General features: G+C 36.1%; 2 protein-coding genes across 3 annotated transcripts; both read left to right on the top strand.

Moving 5' to 3' along the window:
* Positions 1 to 18253: 18253 nt before the first annotated feature.
* Positions 18254 to 20642, top strand: LOC116122449 (54S ribosomal protein L51, mitochondrial-like). Of its 2 annotated transcripts, none has more exons than XM_031408292.1 (4): positions 18254 to 18381; positions 18891 to 18970; positions 19913 to 20019; positions 20153 to 20642. In XM_031408292.1, exons 2-4 carry the CDS (start codon positions 18891 to 18893, stop codon positions 20323 to 20325), a joined length of 360 nt encoding a protein of 119 aa, XP_031264152.1. In that variant the 5' UTR covers positions 18254 to 18381; the 3' UTR covers positions 20326 to 20642. The 2 variants fall into 2 exon arrangements, with proteins under 2 accessions (XP_031264152.1, XP_031264154.1); XM_031408294.1 differs by having other exon boundaries at positions 18265 to 18367.
* A 760-nt stretch (positions 20643 to 21402) lies between these two features.
* Positions 21403 to 22129, top strand: LOC116122450 (54S ribosomal protein L51, mitochondrial-like). The gene is made up of 2 exons (XM_031408295.1): positions 21403 to 21506; positions 21640 to 22129. The coding sequence occupies exons 1-2, from the start codon at positions 21407 to 21409 to the stop codon at positions 21810 to 21812; spliced, it is 273 nt and encodes a 90-aa protein (XP_031264155.1). The 5' UTR covers positions 21403 to 21406; the 3' UTR covers positions 21813 to 22129.
* Positions 22130 to 22279: the final 150 nt, after the last annotated feature.

Raw genomic sequence — 22279 nt, 5'->3', positions numbered from 1 at the left:
TTATATTGTGATTACAGAACTTGAGTAGAGATGGCAATGGGCCGGGATTAGGTATCCCTTGGCCCAGATCCAATCCCATGACCTTGGCTTGGGCCCTTTGTAAGGATGTCGGGTAATGCCCAAGCCCAGCCCTACAGGCTTTTTGTGACTCCTAGTCCTAGTTCATGTTAATTTTTATAATTTATTTTCTCATAGACAATCTTTGATATATTTTTTTTTTTTTGCCATTCATATTAATTTAATTAATAGTATATCTTGTTTTATTCGTTATATTTTTTGTGTGTAAAGATTAAATATGGTGGACAAGACATCTTGGGTTTAACCAAAATTGCAATCGATTATTATCATAAATTCATTTCAAAATCGTAATCAAATAAAATAAAACTTTAATTGACAAAAACTTGGCCAGGCTGAGCTGGATGATGGTTGTCTCAGGCCCTTGCCCATCCCCGTAAACAATGGGTATTGCCCAATCGGTATTGCCATCTCTAAACTTGAGTGTACAAGTAAAAAAAAAATAGAGATAATAATTTAAATAAATGATAAAATTTCTCTAAAGAAGAACATTTATGAATAATAATGCTAAGTAACATGGTTCATATGTGTTAAAGACAAATTTAGCCTAACCCAAAATATATAGTTCAGGTAAAAACTCACATTTTTATAAATGAGATAATTAAAGGACAATCTTAAAAGAAATAAGTACTTATATGAAACAGTTTTATCAATTCATTAAAGTAACGAGTTGAAACCCAATGAAATAGTAAATGGATATTGGAATTTCGAGGATAGCTCATAGGTTAATGGGACAAATATGATAATTGAAATATTTAAAGCCCAGGCCCGAGATTCCTAAAGGAGGCCTGAAAAGACCAACAACAGCCATCATGCCACTAAAAAGCACGGCATACCATAAGGTTACTGATAATCAATGTTCTGAAACCCAAACCAAAAGGTGACTCAACCAATGGCCGATTTCTGATTTGAGCGGTCCAACCGATCTAAACGGCGGCTCAGATCAATGACATCAGCAACTATATATATTTATCTTTTCTCACCTATCACCTCATCTTCTCTTTCTTCATCTTTTCTCTTTCACCTTTTTTTTTTTTTTTTCGCTCTTTCTCCCTCCTCATCTTCTCTTTCTTTTTCTCCTTCATTTTTTTCCTCTCTTTCTCCCCATCAACTTCTCTTTCTTCTTCTGCTTCATTTTTATTTTTCTCTCTCTTTCTCCCTGTCATCTTCTCTTTCTTCTTTTGCTTCTTCTTCTCCTTCATCTTTTTCTTCCTCTCTCTTTCTCCCCGTCCTCTTCTCTCTCTTCTTTACATATTAGATTTTCAAGCCTAGCTCCTCGCTGTTTTGAAGCTGAAAATGTCGAATGAAAAAAGGAGAGACGGGGTAAAATGGTTTTAGGGTTTTTGATTTAATGGACCGGATTTGTTGCTGGGTCGCTTGACACTGTTCTATCGGTCCAACAACAGTTTAAAATGATCTAAATAACAAATCCGGTTTTATTGTATTAATGAACCAGAGTCTTCAACGAAACCCAGTCTGATTGGTCTAACAGGCCGATCCAGTTTTCAGAACGGTAATATTATATTCTTTTAACCATTATCAAGCCGCTATGCGACTAATGTTACCAACGATTAAGGTAGTATAACCTTGTTCACACAATATTTTTTTTTTTTTTTTTATAGTTTTCCTTCTTCTTCTCTTTAAAAGAAGTGTTGCAAATTTTTTTTTTTGTAGTGGTAACCGAGGTGTTGAGCCATATACTTTAACTAATCTTTGAAATCTATTAAACACTCTACAAACCTAAATATGATGAGATAAATCATAATTTTATTGTAATAAATGACTCTAAGGTTTGAATCCAGAAACTCAAGGAAGAGAACAAACCACTTTGATTATCAAGCCAAACCCTCTGGGGGTAATGTATTGCAATTTTAGAAAATGTTTCATGCTATTCTTGTAATAAAGGCTTGATTCTGTAAACTTATAATGAGCTGAGAAGGAGAATATTCATGTTAAAGGGTTAGGAGTTTTGTTCAAATTAATCAAACATTGGTTTGGTAATTTTATTGCTGGCTTCAAACATATAAGTATAGTATGGACAAATTAGAAAACTGAAAAATAAAAGTCTGTTTATTCATATAAGAAACATATTACAATGTTGGTATGATACTTTTACAGAAAATTAAGAGAAAAAAGAAGGTATCAAGTCCTTAGGAATATAGTTTTCTGACTCTTTGCAATATTGCCAAACCCTAATCCTGACATGAATTTATTAAGTTACAAAAGACAATATTACATTATTACCCGTTTATCCAACCCTTATGGTAGTTTTTGATCAACTCTTGAATCGTGATCTAAAGGTTGCGAAATAGATAATTTTATACTTGTAGAGAAAGTATATCGATCTAAGATGGTATAATTATTTTTTTTTCTTAATTTTGACAATTAAAAAGATGTAGTTTAATTTCATTTATCATTATTTACATAGCACTTCGATAAAAACTCGTAGAAACTTCAAACGCTAGACAAATCCATGGTGAGTGAAACGAAATTGACCATATATTGCTTCAACCAACTTGAGAAAGAGAAAGTTCTTCAAAATTAACCAGGACTAGCTAATTAGTCTTTTCATTGTAATCAACTTTGGATTCCTGAGTTAAGTAGCTTGAGAAGAAGAAGAAGAAATTTTCCTTCTTTTGATGAGAAACCAACCTGCAACTTTCTAAAAACAAGGCACAGGCTAGTATAGATAAAGCTGATGCCATGCAAAGAATTGAAACTACGAAATAACATCTGCGGATTGTGGCGATTTTCGGCTTGTTTCCAAGCAACAACAAGCTAAATGCACCGGTGAAGGAGAAGATGATTGAGATTACAAAGGCATGAAACATAAAAGGGTGTTGAAAAATGATTGTGGGAACTATACTTCCATTCTCAAAACGATGAGGAAGTGTCCACAGAATAAAAACAAATAAGAATGAAAACAACATAGTAATCTTTGCCCATTTTGTTTGATGATCAACTCTTTTGCTTGAAAGAGTCAATTCTGCAAAGATGTGAATATGGTCAAATCTGTTTGTTTTTGACACCATTTTTACTCTCTCCCTCAAAGGCTTCTTATATTAGAAAAGTAATTAAAGTCTTTGTTAGCATGAGGAAAAGAATGAGCAAATTATGTGGTTATATATATATAATCACTTTGGAGAAATCGAGAGAAAATCATCTCGGTATCTACAACAAGTTGATGTATTCGTATTAATTTTGTATTTATATCTATTTTTTTCTCTTTCATCTATCCTGACAAATCGATCTACATCAGTTTGATGTAGCATTGATCTGTACATTTTTTGTGTCGAAGACTCGTTCAAAACAAACAAAGAGATTTACATAGAGAGGAGAACATTTTTTCTAGGAAGTTTATTGTGATTCCTCCTAGCGGAAATCTCAATCCATGTTTTTTGACACTCAACCTTATTGCTTCCTTGTTTATCATGTTTGACCCATATCAGTTTTGGTTTTAAACCATTAAATATGATTCCATCTTTTCAGAAGATTCAAAACATAGAATTAGTTAGAAGTTATCAATTTCGGAAACTGTAGATCTCCCAAGCTCCACCATGGTACAAGTTAACAGTACAGTCAAGACTTCTCAGTCCGGTCAGTTTCAGGTTCAGGTTCAGGCCTTCTGTGATGGCATAACTTCGGTTGGTCCTGACTCTCCTGAGGAGCTTGAATCTGCTGGTTCGGAACCTCAGGAGAAGCAAATTCCAGTCTCAGACGAACTCAAGCCACTTGATATTCAGCTACTATTTGAAAGTTTAGGAATGGAACCACCCTTTATTGATTCATCAGAAAGTTATCGGCGTAGATTCAAGCCACCCTACGTGACGTTGGTTACAATTGGTCTCGCTGCTTTGGCAATGCGGTGCAGCAACAGCAATATTTTTACTCATAATATGAATATGCTCTTGGATTTTTCTGTGATTTGCACTGTTGTTGGGTTTGTTTTTTGTTCAATTGGGAGCTTATTATTTGGCCTAAATAACAATCCTGGATCTGCTGCTGCTGGTAGAATCACTTCTGGGATTGGATACACAGCTTCTGCTTATGCATTTTTAGCCTTAACTGCTATGTTAATGCCTAAAAATGTGATGTTGGAGATCAGTGGAGTTGCTTTTGTAGCTTCTCTTCCAGCCGTGTTTTATGCAATCTTCAGGAAATCAAAGGATGACTATAATCGAGAGCCAATACTACCAATTTCTGTAACCCTACGTGGGAAGTACTCACAGCTAGAAAAATGACCTTCCGGCCAAAATAATGTGTCTTATATATATATATGACGGGAATAAAGTTCATATCATGTCATGTAAACATTTTTTTTCTTCGATCTATTTTGACAATCATTGTAATTCAAATTTTGAAAAATGAATATTTACGTGACATGTTATAAACTCGTTGACTTCTTGTTTGGACGATGTGTTGTATGGTACATATAAATTACTTGCTTTCTCTTCTTTATACATTGATTTTAGATCAGGTAAAAGTCAGAAACTTCTGAGAGCTCAATTGTTTGATTTGATCATGTATTTCTATTGATCTCTTTTATCTCTTTTTTCTCTTTAGATAGCCACCGCCCAGTGTCAAAGAAAAGTTATTTAGATTTGTTTCCGAATTTGAGTCATTCCAGTTGAGTAACATTTTCAGGGCAACGGAGACTGCTAAAGAGTAACCCCTTTCTCCAAAGAATGATGCTCGGGCGAACTATCTGAATGAATATATTCTAGTGTTCCTTTGGTCCTATGAATAGCTGTCTTGAAACTAACCCTTTTCTTCTTCCCAAAGACACAGTGTTCACCGAGCTCTATTTTTCTGGTACTCTGGCCACAAAGAAGACCTCTCTTGCTTAATTCTACCATCCCTCTTTCACTCATATGACCCTGTCACCATGATATGCTTTCCTTAATTAGTTTGCACCAGTTGTACATATATACACTTCCTTATTTAGTCAGAATATGTATAGTTTTAGTATAAACAAATTTAATGGCTGTAATTTAGACAGATATTTCTGTTGTAATTCAGGCTTGATTTTAGCCTTGTATATTGCACATTTGTGCCTATATAATGAGAAGAAATCCTCACTAAGAGGACATTGAATCCAATTGACAGACCCAACCTCACGTGCCGTAATTTGGTGACGTCTGAATCTCACATTGGCGATGAAGAAACTGCAATTGTACCAATGACTGTGACACCCTGCAAAAAATATAAATTGTCAACTTTCTTCCCTTTCATCAAGAAAAGAGCACATTTACTAATCTTCATGACCCCACCTTCAGCTGTATACTTGCACCCTTTTGAATCAAGTGTGCCCAAAGAGATGAGATTTTTCTTTAAGTTAGGAACGCGTCTGACATCTGACAAGGTTCTGATAACTCTGTCATGCATCTTTATTCGAATTGTTTATATCCCAGTAGTTTTGCATGAAGCATTATTCCCCATCAAAACAACTCCACCATCAATTGATTCATATGTGGAGAACCACTCCCTATTGGGACGCATGTGGTAGGAACAAGCTAAATCAAGGATCCATTCATCTTGAGATCCATTTCTACTATCAGTTACTAGAAGCAAATTTGAAACATTTTCATCTACAATAGTATCAGCATTGGCAGATTTTTCTTTGCCTTGTTTATCTTCAACGACACTTTTATTTTTGTTTTTCAGCTTGTAACAATATTTTTTAATGTGCCCTTGTTGATGATAGTAATAGAAAATTTTATGACTTCTAAATTTTGAACTTGACCGAGACCTATTTTTGCCATTATTTGGATTTCTATTGTGTGTTCTCCCTCTAACAACTAGACAAACACCATTATCATTGCTACCAGTTGATGTTAATTGTGTTGGAGAATGATTCAAATTTGACAGTTGTGCTATCAGCTCTTTGACCGAGTCATATGCAGATACTTCATGGCTCCTTGATTTTCTATTTTCTGTTCCTTAGATCATGTCAATGATAATGCCAATAATCTCTACTTTTAAGTTAGTTTGTTATTATGTACTGTCTATTTAAAGGCCTATTGAGTACTTCAATGGTAAGTCAATAAGGATCAATATTCAGCTTATAGATCTTCTCCTCTTCTGTTTACTATTAGTCCCCTGTTTTTCTCTATTGTTCTGCACTCGACCTAACATTGTGGTATCAGAGCAAGGCTTTGGTCTTTGACTGGGTGAACTAAAAAAAAAAAAAAAAAAAAGGTAGTGAGTGTATCCAAACGGCAGGAAATGGGAGTTCAGTACCACACAGCCACTTTTACCTTTTTTCGACGGTGAGAAGTATGAGTATTGGAGCATCAAAATGAAAACCTTGTTCAAATCTCAAGAGCTATGGGACGTGGTTGAGCCAGGAATCACTATAGACAGAGCGGGTTCCGATGAAGAGCAAAGATTAAGCAAAAAAAGGGACTCTAAAGCCCTATTTTCATTCAACAAGCAGTTCATGAGTCAATTTTTTCAAAAATAGCAGTAGCAAATACAACCAACGATGCGTGGATGACTTTGCAACTGGTGTACAAAGGCTCCTCGAAAGTAATCACGGTGAAACTTCAATCTCTTCGTCGTGATTTCGAAACCTTGCATATGAAAAATGGAGAATCAGTGCATGATTATCTATCCATAGTAGATGCAATTGTTAATTAAATGTGGACCTATGTGACAAAAGTTTCTGATCAGACTATAGTTGCAAAAGTATTGCGGAATTTGACTCCAAAATTTGATCATGTAGTTGCAGTTATTAAGGAGTCCAAAGACTTAGCTACATACTCATTTAATGAATTGATGGGATCTTTGCAATCCCATGAGGCAAGATTGACTAGGGCAGATGAGAAGAATGAAGAAAAAGCTTTTCAGGTGAGAGGGGAGGTGTCCAATCAAAATGAGGAAAAGGAGGTAGCTAGTTGGGGTCATGGTAGAGGAGGATTCCGCGAACAGGTGGTCATGGAAGAGGACATGGTAATGAGCAAAATGATGAAACGCAGCAACTAAGAGGTAATAGAAGTGGTGTCCAATGTTACTACTGCAAACGGTTTAGACATGTAAAAGCTGAATGTTGGAAATTGAGGGAAAAGCATGCAAGCTATTCAGAACAAGAGGAAGAGGAGGTTAAGCTATTCATGGCCTATCATGCAAACATAACAACTTCCAGCAACATTTGGTTTCTGGACAGCAGATGCTCTAATCACATGACAGGAATAAAGTCATTGTTTATGGAGCTTGACGAGTCTTACAAGCTAAAGGTGAGGCTCAGAGATGACAAACAAATGCAAGTAGAAGGCAAAGGTACTGTGGCAATCAATAATGGTCATGGTAATGTAAAGCTCCTTTATAGTGTCTATTTTATTCCACATTTATCTCAAAACTTGTTGAGTGTTAGGCAACTAATGGCTAGTGGGTAATCCAGTTTGTTAAATGATGTCTCTTGTGTGATTAGAGATAAAAAGTCAGATCAGATAATAGTTGATGTTCGTATGACACCAAATAAGTTATTCCCACTTGAAGTTTCTAATGTTTAAAGTCATGCACTTGTTGTCAAAGAAAATAGAGTGTCTAGTTTTTGGCATTTACGGTATGGGCATTTGAATGTAAAAGGTTTGAAATTGTTGAGTCAAAAGGAAATGGTGTTTGGGTTGCCCAAAATTGAGTCATTAGATCAGTGTGAAGGGTGCATATATGGGAAACAATGTAAAAGACCATTTCCTACGGGGAAGTCTAAAAGGGCATCTAGTTGTCTTGAGATTGTACATGCTGACTTGTGTGGTCCTATGCAAACAAAATCATTTGGTGGGAGAAGATATTTTCTATTGTTTACAGATGACTACAGTCGCATGAGCTGGGTTTATTTTCTACAATTCAAGTCAAAAACATTTGAGAACTTCAAGAAGTTCAAAGCACATGTTGAAAAGCAAAGTGGCAAATGCATTAAGGTGCTTCGTACTAACAGAGGAGGTGAATCTTTTTGTCATGAATTTATTCAGTTTTGTGAAGAGCAAGGTTTACATAGGGAGTTGACTGTTCCGAGCACACCAAAGCAAAACGGCATCGTTGAACGAAAGAATCAAATCATTGTTGAGATGGCGAGAAGCATGTTAAAGGCCAAGGGACTACCGAATAATTTATGGGCAGAAGGCGTCTCTACTACTGTCTACTTGTTGAATATATCACCAACAAAGGCTGTTCCAAACTGAACACCATATGAGACTTGGACTGGTAGGAAACCTTGGGTAAGCCATTTAAAGGTTTTTGGTTCTGTTGCCTATGCTTTGATTGCTTCACATAATCAAAGCAAACTTGATGATAAATCAACAAAATGTATTTTTGTTGGTTATTGCTCTCAATCTAAAGCATATAGGTTGTATAATCCTGTGTGTAGAAAGGCGATTATTAGCAGGAATGTAGTTTTCAATAAAGAGGCAAGTTAGACTTGGCATGAGAATTCAAATGGTGTTCAATTTGAAATTTCAACTGAAAATAATGCTCCACGAATTGAAGTACAACAACCATCTTTTTCAAGTCCTTCGACTTCATCAAGCTTGTCTTCTTCAAGTTCATCTTCAGAGGAAACATCTCCAAGAAAATTCAGATTGGTAAGGGAGATTTATGAGAATACACAAGCCTTGTTTGTAGCTGATCCAACAACATTTGAAGAAGCAGCAGAAAAAGAAGAATGGCGTAGTGCCATGAAAGAAGAAATTGCAGCAATTCAAAGAAATGAAACTTGGGCGTTGATGGATTTGCCTGATGGTAAAAATGTAATTGGCCTAAAGTGGGTGTTCAAAACTAAGTATCATGCAGATGGAAGCATACAAAAGTGCAAGGCTTGACTGGTGGCAAAGGATTACTCACAAAGGCAAGGTATCGACTTCAAAGAAACATTTTCTCCTATTGCTCGATTTGAAACGGTGAGAACCATCTTGGCATTGGCTGCACAATTGCAATGGCCAGTATATCAATTTGATATTAAATCAACATTTTTAAATGGCGAATTGCAAGAGGAGGTATATGTTACTCAATCCGAAGGATTCATAGTTGAAGGCAAAGTAGAGAAAGTGTACAAGCTGCGAAAAGCACTTTACGGGTTGAAGCAGGCTCCACGGGCATGGTACAGCAAAATTGACTCCTACTTTCTTGATAATGGCTTTGAAAGAAGTAAGAATGAGCCCAATCTTTATTTGAAAAGACAAGGTAAAAATGATCTTCTCATTATTTGCCTTTATGTGGATGATATGATTTATATGGGTTCCTCTTCTTCTCTCATTAATGAATTAAAAGTTTGCATGAAGAAAAAGTTTGAAATGACAGACCTGGGTATGCTGCACTTTTATCTTGGGCTAGAAGTGAAGCAAGTTAAAGATGGAATCTTTGTGTCACAAAGAAAATATGCTACTGATTTACTTAAAAGGTTTAACATGTTGAATTGCAAGATTGCAGCTACACCTATGAATTTGAATGAAAAGTTGCAGATTGATGATGGTACTGAACAAGCAAATGCAAGACATTTTAGAAGTTTGGTTGGGGGTTTAATCTATTTGACTCATACGCGGCCAGATATTGCTTTCTCAGTTGGAGTCATTTCCAGATTTATGCACTGCCCTTCAAAACATCATCTTGGAGCTGCAAAAAAAGTGTTGCGATATATTGCTGGAACAATTGATTTTGGGTTGTGGTATGGTTGTGTTTCAGAATTCAAATTGTTTGGTTACATTGACAGCGATTGGGCCGGATGCTTAGAGGATAGAAGGAGCACTTCTGGTTATGTTTTTAATCTTGGTTCAGGTACCATATGCTGGAGTTCAAAGAAGCAAGCAACAACAGCCTTGTCTTCATTTGAAGCAGAATATGTAGCAGCAACTTCAGCAGCATGTCTAGCAGTTTGGTTAAGGCGAATTCTTGCAGACATCAGTCAAGAACAAAAGGAAGCAACTGAAATTTATTGCTACAATCGCAATGACTAAGAATCTAGCCTACCATGGAAGAACAAAGCATATTGACATTCGGGTTCGTTTTATTCGAGATCTTGTGTCAAATGAGTTAATCATTTTAGAGTACTGTAATACTAAAGAATAGGTTGCTGATATTCTAACAAAATCCCTTCCTCGAGACAAGCATGTCTATTTCAGGCTTTAACTTGGTGTTTGCAATTTTGAATCAAAGGGGAGTGTTGGAGAATGAATTTGGCAGCTGTTCTATCAGCTCTTTGACCGAGTCATATGCAGATACTTCATGGCTCCTTGATTTTCTATTTTCTGTTCCTTAGCTCATGTCAATGATAATGCCAATAATCTCTACTTTTAAGTTAGTTTGTTATTATAGTTTGTTATTATGTACTGCCTATTTAAAGGCCTATTGAGTACTTCAATGGTAAGTCAATAAGGATCAATATTTAGCTTACAGATCTTATACTCTTCTGTTTACTATTAGTCCCCTGTTTTTCTCTATTGTTCTGCAATATACCTAACAAATTGACCATCAATATTTTCCTTATTCTTTAATTTGGTTTTAACATCTTTACTCTTTAGTAGAGATTATATCTCTGCTACGAATCACAGTGTCTCTAAAATGTTTGTATGAGGGAGGCAAAGAACATAATAATAATAGGGCTTGATCCTCATCATCAATCTTAACATCAATTCTCTCTAAGTCCATAATAATTGAATTAAATTCATCAATATGAGACTTGATACATGTACCTTCAGCCATACACAGTGTGTATAATGATTGCTTCAAATGAGTCTGTTGGTGAGTGATTTAGTCATGTGTATGCTCTCCAATTTGGACCACAATCCTACTGCCGTCTTTTCACTAAGGCATTCCCGCAAAACTTCATCAGAAAAAATCAATCGGATCTTTGACAAGGCTCTTCGATCCATATTTTCCTAGTCTGTATCCGAAAGTTTCTGTTTGGCCCAATCTTCATATGTCATGTCATTTGGTTTTGATGGCCTTCCTTCTAAAGCAACATCAGGTCCTTGTTGTACAAGAATAGCAGTCATACGGACTTGCCAAAGACTAAAGTTATTGTTGTTGACATCAAACTTCTCGATCTTGTTTGTTACTGATACTGTGGCCGTCATTGTAAATTCGATCAGAATGACCATGGCTCTAATACCAGTTTGTTGTGACAGACCCAAAACCCACAGAAAAAATAATAACACACAACAATTTATGTGGTTCGGCTTTTTAGCCTACATCCACAGGCGAAGATAAAAGAAGAATTTCACTAATAAAATAGAGTATATAACATTTGGTGAAACTCTTAATCCCAAATACACCCAATATCTCTCAGACACTCTAATTTCTCTATCTCAAGCTCTCCATCTCTAATGTTTGTATTGCTTGAGAATGTGTGTTTTTAATCTTCCACTCAAAATGCACCCATATTTATAGCGAAGGGAAGCCATTGCATGTCAAAATTTACGGGATAAAATAAAGGATTTGCAAAGACTTGTAGCCGCCATCTTACTTGAGAATATTGACTTTATTTGAGAGACATGAAGCTAAAATTTTACTTCCAATTCGGTGGCATTAAATGTCTCCATAGAAGTCCAATTTCAAGTCTTTGAATATGCGTGAATGTGAGACAAAAATGTTCATGGTATTTATAAGCTATAGACCAAAACCATGTGAACTCACTTTGCACTGCTTAAGCCACTTTTTCTACAATTTTTTTTTAGGGAGTTTATTGTGATTCCTCCTAGCGGAAATCTCAATCCATGTTTCTTGACACTCAACTTTATTGCTTCGTTGTTTATCATGTTTGACCCATGTCAGTGTTGGTACCACTACCACTTATCACAAGGAAAAGTGACACAACCCGTCCCGAATTTCCTCATCCCGTAGGATCCGGGCGCTCCCACAAGACTCGGATACCCGAGACGTGCCATGTAGAAAAACTGCGAAAAACCTGTTTAAAGACATACTTTTCCTGAATAACATCATAGTATTTCCATCTCCAACATCTCAAAGAAAAACATGCATCATCTTTCGTTTTACAAAAGAAAAGAGTTAGGGAAACTTTTGGTATCAGGTTTTCCACTTATACTACACATTCCGAAATATGAAACAAAAGGAAATACATGATGGAAAACAGGAGTTCTTGAAACGAAAGTCCAAATTTACAATGCGACATAAATATAAAACCCACATAAAAGATGTCAACGCGTGACACAACCCTGAGCGGAGGCTCACTGCTCAGCACGATCTCCGGAAGGTCCTGGTGGGGGGAAAAACATTTAAAAAGGGGTGAGCCGAAATACTCAGTGAGTGGGGAAAAGGGGGAGGTTTATAAAAGTTCTTTAAAAAAAAGAATAATGCTAACATACAACAATTTTCAAGCAAATCATGACAACAATATAATTTTATGGATATGCAATAGAACAACCAGCCCGTTCTCGCATACAATATATAATTTATTTATAATCATCCTGCACTCAGTAAACTGTACTCTGACTTACTTCCTTTAACTGTATCGGATTCTGTATAAAATCTCAACATTTAGTATTAAAAACTCTCACAACAACTAGTACCCTGGGGAAAATCTGTCATACCTGGTGGGCGTCCCACACGCAGGCAGAGCGAGGGACGTACCTGTCATACCCGGCAAGGTCTATCATCGCGCGGGCAGAGCCTCAAAAACTGTCATACTTGGCGGACCACTCAACGCCCAGGCAGAGCCAATAAAATCTGTCATACGCATGCGCAGAGCCAAAATCTGAAACTATCCTACCCGGCGGAATCCTGCATCGCTCGGGCAGAGCCATAATCTGTATCTCTGGGGGTGGGTACCGTAGGGTGGTTTTAGCACCATAACAATCTCATGCATAATCTCAAGCAACATATAAGTCAATAACACATTACCTATGTGCTTAAAATCATGCATATACGACATAATATTCAAAAATCACTATAGGGGTGAAACTGCAATATTTAAACATGTTGTTTAGAACTAACATTTTAACCAGACTCAAACTTACCACAACATCATATCACCCCATTAATCCAACACCACCCGTGAACAATAATTCTTTTTTAATCTGGTCAATAACCATATTAAGACATTTCTACAATAACACATCAAAAACATCAAAGATGAAGAAGTAATTTTAAATAACCCCAGGAAAAGTATAAAGAAATTCATGAAGACCATGTCCAACAATGAACAAGTAAGACAACTCTAACACTACTACGGACTTGACATTTCTAACAATTAATGCAAACTCCATTCACTCTTCAATGACCCATCCATTCCAAACCCAAGCAGCGTCCACTAAAAAAGACCAAAACCAAACATTTTCTCAACAAGTCTTTTTCCAACTCAAAATTTACATATTGTCAAAAAAAATTATTATCATGAGAGTTTATAAATGCATTTGCATGACACTAACATGAAAATTCATTCCCTCTAAATACATCTAATAAAATATTTACACAAAAACTTGTCCATGCTGTGACATGCAAAGGTAAGTAAACAAGTTTTTCACTCCCATAACATAACTTCCAGAATTCAACCAAAACCATGCAGCAGTATAAGCCAGCAACCTCCATATAACAGCAAAATATTAGCAACAACACATCCTAACACACCAGCCGAACCCACATAAAACAATATGTCACAAAACACATGCATGAATAGAAATTTATGCAAAGCCCAAAACAATAATCATATCTCGACATGCAAAGGTATAAGTATAAGTTTTTCAAGAAAACAATTTAGATCCACTCACAATTCTAACTCAGCCGAAGCTCCCTCCACTCTTCTCTCTCACTCTACCATTTTCAGCCGAAACCCATTCTCTCTCTTCTCCTTTTTTCTTTTTTCTTCTTTCTTTCTTCTATCCTCTCTTCTATCTTTCTCTCTTATCTTTCTCTCTTCTCCTTTCCTCTTCTTCTCTTCTCTCTCTTCTTCTCTTCTTTTTTTTTTCTTCCTCTGCTCTCGTTTTCTCCTTCTTCTTTGGGCGAACTGCCCAGTTTCCTTCTCCTTTTAAACAAACACTTTTGAAATTTTTCTGCCCCCCCCCCCCAATTTTCTCTAAATTTCAGTTTAACCCCACCACTAAGCTTTCCCTAGTAAAAATATCCAAATTTTTCCCTCTGATACATGCAAACCCATCAGGATTTATTTCTTCGATTTCACCCCTTAACGCAGCTTTAAAAACTGACGAAATACCCCTATCTTACCACAATACAAAAATCAAATAAAAAAAAAAAAAAAAAAGAATTAATTAACTAAATACAATTCATGATCTAACTAAAATCAGGAATGGGGTTTTACAAAAAGTTAACCATTAAATAGATTCCATCTTTTCAGAGAGTTCAAAACATAGAGTTAACCAAAGATACAACAGAAACTGTTGATCTCCCAAGCTCCGCCATGGTACAAGAAGTTAACACAGTCAAGAATTCTCAGTCCGGTCAGTTTTAGGTTCAGGTTCAGGCCGTCTGTGATGGCATAACTTCGGTTGGTCCTGAGGAGCTTGAATTTGCTGTTTCGGAACTCAGGTGAAGCAAATTCCAGTCTCAGACGTTCAATTTGTAGGGCTACCAACCATCGGAACTTCCTAGAAAAATTTGAGGTCAAGCTATCTGATTTTCAGATAGCATTAGCAATATGTTTAGGAAAAGGACCCTTATTGATTCATCAGAAAGTTATCGGCGTAGATTCAAGCCACCCTACATGATGTGGTTACAATTGGTCTCGCTGCTTTGGCAATGCGGTGCACCAAAGCGATTTTTTACTGAAATATGAATATGCTCGTGGATTTTTCTGTAATTTGCACTGCTATTGGGTTTGTATTTTGTTCAATTGGGGCTTTAATATTTGGCCTAATACGATCCTGGAGCTGCTGCTGCTGGTAGAATCACTTCTGGGATTGGGTGCACAGCTTCTGCTTATGCATTTTTAGCATTAACAGCTATGTTAATGCCTGAAAATGTGATGCTGGAGATCACTGGAGTTGCTTTGTAGGCTTCTTCCTAGCCATAATTTATGCAATCTTCAGGAAATCAAAGGATGACTTAATCGAGTACCAATACTACCAATTTCGGTAACCTTGCGTGGAAAGTACTCACAGCGGAAAAATAACTTCTTCCGGCGCAAAGAACACGTTATATATACATGACGGGAATAAAGTTCATATCAATCGTGTCATGTAAACATTTTTTTTCTTCGATCTATTTTGACAACCATTGAAATTCAAGTTTTGAAAAATGAATATTTATGTGACATGTTATAACTGTTGATTCTTGTTTGGACGATGTGCTGTATGTTGTATATAAATTACTTGCACTCTCTTCTATACATTGATTTTAGATCAAGTAAAGTTTTTGCAAGAAGACCCGAAAACCATGAATAGTTAGAAACTTCTGAGAGCTCTGTTGTTTGATTGAGTATATATTTCTTTGATTCTTTAATCTTTTTTCTCTTTAGTTAGCCACCGCCCAGTGCAAAGAAAAGTTATTTAGATTTGTTTCCGAATTTGAGTCATTCCAGTTGAGTAACATTTTCAGGGCAACGGAAACTGCTGAAGAGTAACCCCTTTCTCCGGATAATGATTCTCGGGTGAACTGTCCGATATCACTCGGAAGTCTCAGATCATCAATCGAGCACCGTTATGAGATATCCAGTGAGTTCACATTGCAGGGGACCTCACCAAACTACTGAAGAGAGATGGTCCAATATTAAACTTTTCAGCGGGCATCATCAGCTTGTTTGCAGAATATCCCAGCCTGGAACTTTTAGACGATCACCTAAATCCAGATCCTGAGAGACATGACGGCTTGTAATTAATCTATCTTTCTATGCTGATAATCAAGTCCACATCCGAAGACCCTTAGTATAGTATCATCTTCATCTTCATCTTCAACATCATCTCATGCATCATACTCTCAGAGGGGACGATACCTCTTAATGAACTTAACATCTCATCAGGTAAATATCCCAAATCCAATTCTAGTTTAAGCTTATTCGCCTGCTCATATCTAACCCAACTCCAACGCTGTTTTCTGACGGCGGCTTCCTCAACGGGCTGTTTTTTGTGATTAATTGAAAGGGGTCATTGACCATAATGAAGGTCAAGACAGATTTTTACCTTCTTTTTTTTTTTTTTTTAAATACTTATCTTAAATATAAAGAGCAATAATACTACAGTTACAAACAAATTTTACAAAGATTTTCATACAAAATAATGTGGTAAAAAATGAATGGAATGATGAATTTAATAAGTTTGATTTTTTGTTTCACTTTTCTATTTATGTTTTGTCATCTCACTTTGTATGAAAATATTTATAAGATTTCTTTATAAGTATAGTATTATTAAAATATAAATACAGTTGAAGTTTATTCGCCTGCTTATATCTCACCCAACTCCAATGCCTCATTATCATCTCACCTGACTCCCCGCCAGAGGCGCTTATGTTCATTTTCCAAGTTCGAAAAATGGATCTATGAATCAATTTGAGGCCTATAATTCACCAGCTCATATAGTAGATATAACACCCCGTCCACTGTCGGTCCAACACTATCAATATATTATCCGCTCTGGCAGTCTGGATGATTCCATTTTGAAGTTCAATCCCTCACGGTTTTATTTTTAAACCTTAAGAACTCTTGCTCAAACCCAAAACGCGTCTTAACTATTAGAGGATTCCCCTTCTATTTAACCAGCTCAAGCCCTTCCTCCGAAACGATATGGGATGTCTCTAAGTCTCAACAGATATAACACCTCTTAAGAGTATCAGAGCTCAAACCACCATTGTTCAACTGCCTCAGATTCACGGAAACTATCATCAGTCCATCACACCTCCGTATATGTATAATCAACCAACTATAGGGTACACACATAATATACATGTGTCTCATGATTGATTGATTGTGCTTAGATACCACAAAGGTACGGCTAGCACACTAGCAAATAAGAGTCCGGATCAATTTATAAATCTTGAATCGCTCAATTAAGTAGACATATTTTAAGCCAAAATTACTTGTATAAAACTCAAAAACAAATCCATACAAACCAGGCTAAAAGAAGGTAATAAATATTTAGGTTGTTAATTACACAGCCTTTGTCTATGAATTCGTAGCTCTCATGGGCATGTTAATGCCTGATGATAATGTGATGCATCATTTCCTGTCTTAATTAGCTTATGCATTGTCATCCGGAAATTATTTTCTGGGTTATTATGAAATGCCATCAAAATGTATCATATTACAATTGTACACTACAAAAATCAAATATGCAAGAATACCTCTTCTCGTTAATCAAAATATGATTATTCATAATTATATCGACCTAATAATATTGTTATACCTGAAAAGTTAGGGCTGACGTGAACTCTCATCAGCGAGAGCCAATTAGAGTTCAGGAAAGTTTTATACCGTCCAGACGTTACCACGTCGCACAATGACGTAAGGGATATGGTTCTTGTTAATGCAGTAGGTGGGTGTCAGGCTTGTGAGTGATTAGGAATTAACCACCTGCCCAAGCCCTGCGCAATTTGAGGATATTTCTCGTGCAGACCACCAATGAAACGCAAATAAAGATTTGCACGGCACCAACCCACTTGCAAACTTGTAATCATTACTTTGAACTCTCCCACTATGAATAGAGGACCCCTTTCTCATTTGTGAGATTGGCTAATCTTAGTCTAAAATAGCTTGCACATTCTCTCTCTCTTTGTATTTTCTCTAGATTATAACTTAGTTCGCTACACGTGACCTGATTTTACCCATCTAATAATACAATAACAATAAACGTAGGATTCGCTTTTGAGCATCCGAACCACTTTAAATATCGCTTCTTATTCATTGTATCATTTCATGCTTTCTTATCACATATGATTTCTAAGTTCGTTTAACGCTTTGCACATGCGTTGATGTCAAAATCAAGCAACAACAAATATCATTAAAAAACATAACTAAATTATCTATGAATTATTTTAATGTTAAACATTCTTTTGAATATTTTCAATATCATTCCTCGTCAATCAAAAACTTATGAATTATTAAAAATATTTCACATCTAAAAAACAAAACTAAAATTTCAGGCTTTTCTAATAAGCTCTAATTTTTTTTTTTTTTTAATAATTTTTAAATATCAAAACTATCTTATATTATTTTAGAAAATTTACCTTCAAAAATAAATCTTATAGAGTATGAACCAAACAAGCCCATTAAATAAACAGCCAAATTACCTTTTTGACCCTCAATTTCCAAAAACCCAAAACCCCGTAACTCTGTATCTTCACCACTGCAGCCATTCAGCTTCATTCTTCAACGCGAGCAAAATCTAGCGGCTTTCCGGTCAGTTCTTCTCCGTAAGCTTCTCTCTTCTTCTCTACAATTCCGTTCTCTTTCTGGGTTTTTTTTTTTTTCAATTCACAACAGCAAGTTTACGAAGAACCAAAAGTTTTCTCTTTCATTCTTCTTGTTTAGTTGCTTTTGCTTCCTCTTTAGAAAGCATTTTCATGATTTTTTTTTTTTCTGTGATAATTTGTGGCGTTTATTCTTGTTTTCGTTTCCTTTGATTGTTTCGATTTAACCCACTTGCTTGTTTTTTGATGATTACTTTTCATTGATTGTAATTTCAATTCGTATGAAATTTGAGCTTGCCCTAGTTGTTTATTTGGTTGCTTAGAGACAAATTCTAGTTAAAAAACATTGCAAGAAACTTAGAAGTTCTTTTAATTTTTATTTAGGTCAAATCCAAGGAATTTAGTTCATGTTCATCTTCAAATAGTTTTTATTAGTTTAATGAATAATTTCTTCATTTTTTTCATTCTCTTTTATCGAAATTTTTCATCAACGCGTTATTTTTGTGGCGCAGATGGCCCTGAGAGGTGTGTGGCAGCTTCAAAAGCTGATTGTGAGCTATAGTGATTGGGGAGGAAGTAGCAGGGGCATCAGGTATGATATGAAGCTCAAACTATTTATTCTTAGGCCGATGATTTATCGGTGATACTTATTTGTGAAAGAAGTGAAAACGAAGATTATAAGTTGTTGTACTTTATGAATGGAAGCATTCGCTTGTCCATTTAAGCTCATGTTGGTTTTTCAATTTTCTTTTTGTTTCAACTAAAAAGTTTCTCTTATTGCATCTTCTTGTAGAATGAATATCTAAGATTGTTCAACCTCATCAATCTTTAGTAAAAAAGCTGTAAGACGGTTTTGTTGCAATCTTTATTTCATTCACTGTGAGATTGGTTTGCTATATAAAGTCACATTTGTATGTATGTAGTATCCAAACTGAAACCAATAATTTTGCAAGTGTTACACGCTATCACAATAATGAAGGAAACAATTTGCTATGCAAGAAATTATTGTGGATTTTCGTTGTTAGCTTGTAGGTTTACGTCAGTTGGGAATGAGAATAAAGTTACTGGTGAAGTATGTGTGTGATTTGTATTTGATGTATAAATGAGAATAGAAAAAGTTTTGGTAACACTAAGATGAAAGCAAACTCTAAATTGAGGGTCTTGTATTGTTTTGGTGGTCTCTTGGTTGCATGTTTTGTTTCACCTTCAAAGAAACTTACATCGTGACAATAATTGATAAAGCAAGATCTGTATTTAGCATGTCATATCCTTTACACATTGTCATGTACTCTTAAGTTGATTCACTACAGACCCCTCACTTTTGGCAGCATTACTAATTTTCTGGACTATCGGTTGTTGGACTGGCACCTAATTGAAGCATTTTTTATTACTAATATCCGTTTGGCCATGAATTGAATGTAGTGTGAAATATCCCCTCTTGAGTGTCCTTATGTTCTTTCCCATGCTGCAGGGCTGAGCTAATCTGTGTTATGTCAGCACCGTGACTTGAATGTTTATTTCTTATTAATGGCAGGGCATTTATGGAGTCAAAGTTGCCTGCATTTAAAGAGAGCAACCCTCAGCTCGAGGTGGTTACTGAACATATTCGCGGACAGCATCCACATTTGAAGGCCATTTACAGTAAGTCTTCTATCTCCCTTTTCCCCACTCTCCCCTGCAGGTGTTTAACTGTGCTCACAAGTGCTTGTGCGTTTTATCTCTCGAAAACTGTTTGTTCCCAGTTTCATGAATGTTTCTATTGCTACATTTTCAGGGAACCATAACCAGCGGGTGGTATGTGTAAAGAATTTGACTCCGGAAGAGATACTTCTGCAAGCAACCAGGCTAAGGAATGCATTGGGAAGAAAAGTGATAAAACTGAAGACAAGACATGTAACCAAGCATCCAAGTGTTCAAGGTACATGGACGACTGACAAGAAATTTTGAGCGACAAGAAAATTAAATCCATTAAAAGCTGTTTAGTTCATCTTTTTCTTTGTTTTATTCCTGTGGAAGATACTCTCCTAAGTGAATCTGCTAACTTGGTCATATTCTATGATTCAATACCTTTCGAAGATGTTTCTTTCCAGACTTGATCGCCTATTTATCGCTTTGAAAAAGCAGAACATGTGTTTTGTTATTTTCTACTGTGATAAATTATCTGCACGGTCACATGAAGCCAAATGAACAACTTGAGATTTACTTTGATGAATACTATGTGGTTCTGTAGATTCCCACCTGGAAAAATGTAGTTTATAGTTACATACTGGGTAAGCTTTTAATAAAGGCTGGAAATCATTTTCTTTCTTTAGTTACTTCCATGTATGAAATATCGACTTCATCTCATCAGTGGATCCTGCTGCATACACATGCTGTTTCCTAATTGGTAGATCGCAGGACTGACGAATGGCGCACTACTAGGTGTTGTTAATGGTCTCTAAAGCACTCCTCTCTCTCTCTNTGAAGGAAACAATTTGCTATGCAAGAAATTATTGTGGATTTTCGTTGTTAGCTTGTAGGTTTACGTCAGTTGGGAATGAGAATAAAGTTACTGGTGAAGTATGTGTGTGATTTGTATTTGATGTATAAATGAGAATAGAAAAAGTTTTGGTAACACTAAGATGAAAGCAAACTCTAAATTGAGGGTCTTGTATTGTTTTGGTGGTCTCTTGGTTGCATGTTTTGTTTCACCTTCAAAGAAACTTACATCGTGACAATAATTGATAAAGCAAGATCTGTATTTAGCATGTCATATCCTTTACACATTGTCATGTACTCTTAAGTTGATTCACTACAGACCCCTCACTTTTGGCAGCATTACTAATTTTCTGGACTATCGGTTGTTGGACTGGCACCTAATTGAAGCATTTTTTATTACTAATATCCGTTTGGCCATGAATTGAATGTAGTGTGAAATATCCCCTCTTGAGTGTCCTTATGTTCTTTCCCATGCTGCAGGGCTGAGCTAATCTGTGTTATGTCAGCACCGTGACTTGAATGTTTATTTCTTATTAATGGCAGGGCATTTATGGAGTCAAAGTTGCCAGCATTTAAAGAGAGCAACCCTCAGCTCGAGGTGGTTACTGAACATATTCGAGGACAGCATCCACATTTGAAGGCCATTTACAGTAAGTCTTCTATCTCCCTCTTCCCCACTCTCCCCTGCAGGTGTTTAACTGTGCTCACACGTGCATGTGCGTTTTATCTCTCGAAAACTGTTTGTTCCCAGTTTCATGAATGTTTCTATTGCTACATTTTCAGGGAACCATAACGAGCGGGTGGTATGTGTGAAGAATTTGACTCCGGAAGAGATACTTCTGCAAGCAACCAGGCTAAGGAATGCATTGGGAAGAAAAGTGATAAAACTGAAGACAAGACATGTAACCAAGCATCCAAGTGTTCAAGGTACATGGACGACTGACAAGAAATTTTGAGCGACAAGAAAATTAAATCCATTAAAAGCTGTTTAGTTCATCTTTTTCTTTGTTTTATTCCTGTGGAAGATACTCTCCTAAGTGAATCTGCTAACTTGGTCATATTCTATGATTCAATACCTTTCGAAGATGTTTCTTTCCAGACTTGATCGCCTATTTATCGCTTTGAAAAAGCAGAACATGTGTTTTGTTATTTTCTACTGTGATAAATTATCTGCACGGTCACATGAAGCCAAATGAACAACTTGAGATTTACTTTGATGAATACTATGTGGTTCTGTAGATTCCCACCTGGAAAAATGTAGTTTATAGTTACATACTGGGTAAGCTTTTAATAAAGGCTGGAAATCATTTTCTTTCTTTAGTTACTTCCATGTATGAAATATCGACTTCATCTCATCAGTGGATCCTGCTGCATACACATGCTGTTTCCTAATTGGTAGATCGCAGGACTGACGAATGGCGCA

The sequence above is a fragment of the Pistacia vera genome, unplaced genomic scaffold, assembly GCF_008641045.1.
Source record: "Pistacia vera cultivar Batoury unplaced genomic scaffold, PisVer_v2 Contig134, whole genome shotgun sequence".
Lineage (NCBI taxonomy): Eukaryota > Viridiplantae > Streptophyta > Magnoliopsida > Sapindales > Anacardiaceae > Pistacia > Pistacia vera.
The sequence above is the reverse complement of the archived record's forward strand: the minus strand, read 5'-3'. Positions and strand labels throughout refer to the sequence as shown.

Excerpts from the sequence above, each read along its gene's own strand:
- LOC116122449 (XM_031408292.1), top strand. The coding sequence starts at position 18,891 with ATGGCCCTGAGAGGTGTGTGGCAGCTTCAAAAGCTGATTGTGAGCTAT. Across the intron at positions 18,971-19,912 it reads GGAAGTAGCAGGGGCATCAG|GGCATTTATGGAGTCAAAGT; the intron begins GTATGATATGAA and ends TATTAATGGCAG. Across the intron at positions 20,020-20,152 it reads ACATTTGAAGGCCATTTACA|GGAACCATAACCAGCGGGTG; the intron begins GTAAGTCTTCTA and ends CTACATTTTCAG.
- LOC116122450 (XM_031408295.1), top strand. The coding sequence starts at position 21,407 with ATGGAGTCAAAGTTGCCAGCATTTAAAGAGAGCAACCCTCAGCTCGAG. Across the intron at positions 21,507-21,639 it reads ACATTTGAAGGCCATTTACA|GGAACCATAACGAGCGGGTG; the intron begins GTAAGTCTTCTA and ends CTACATTTTCAG.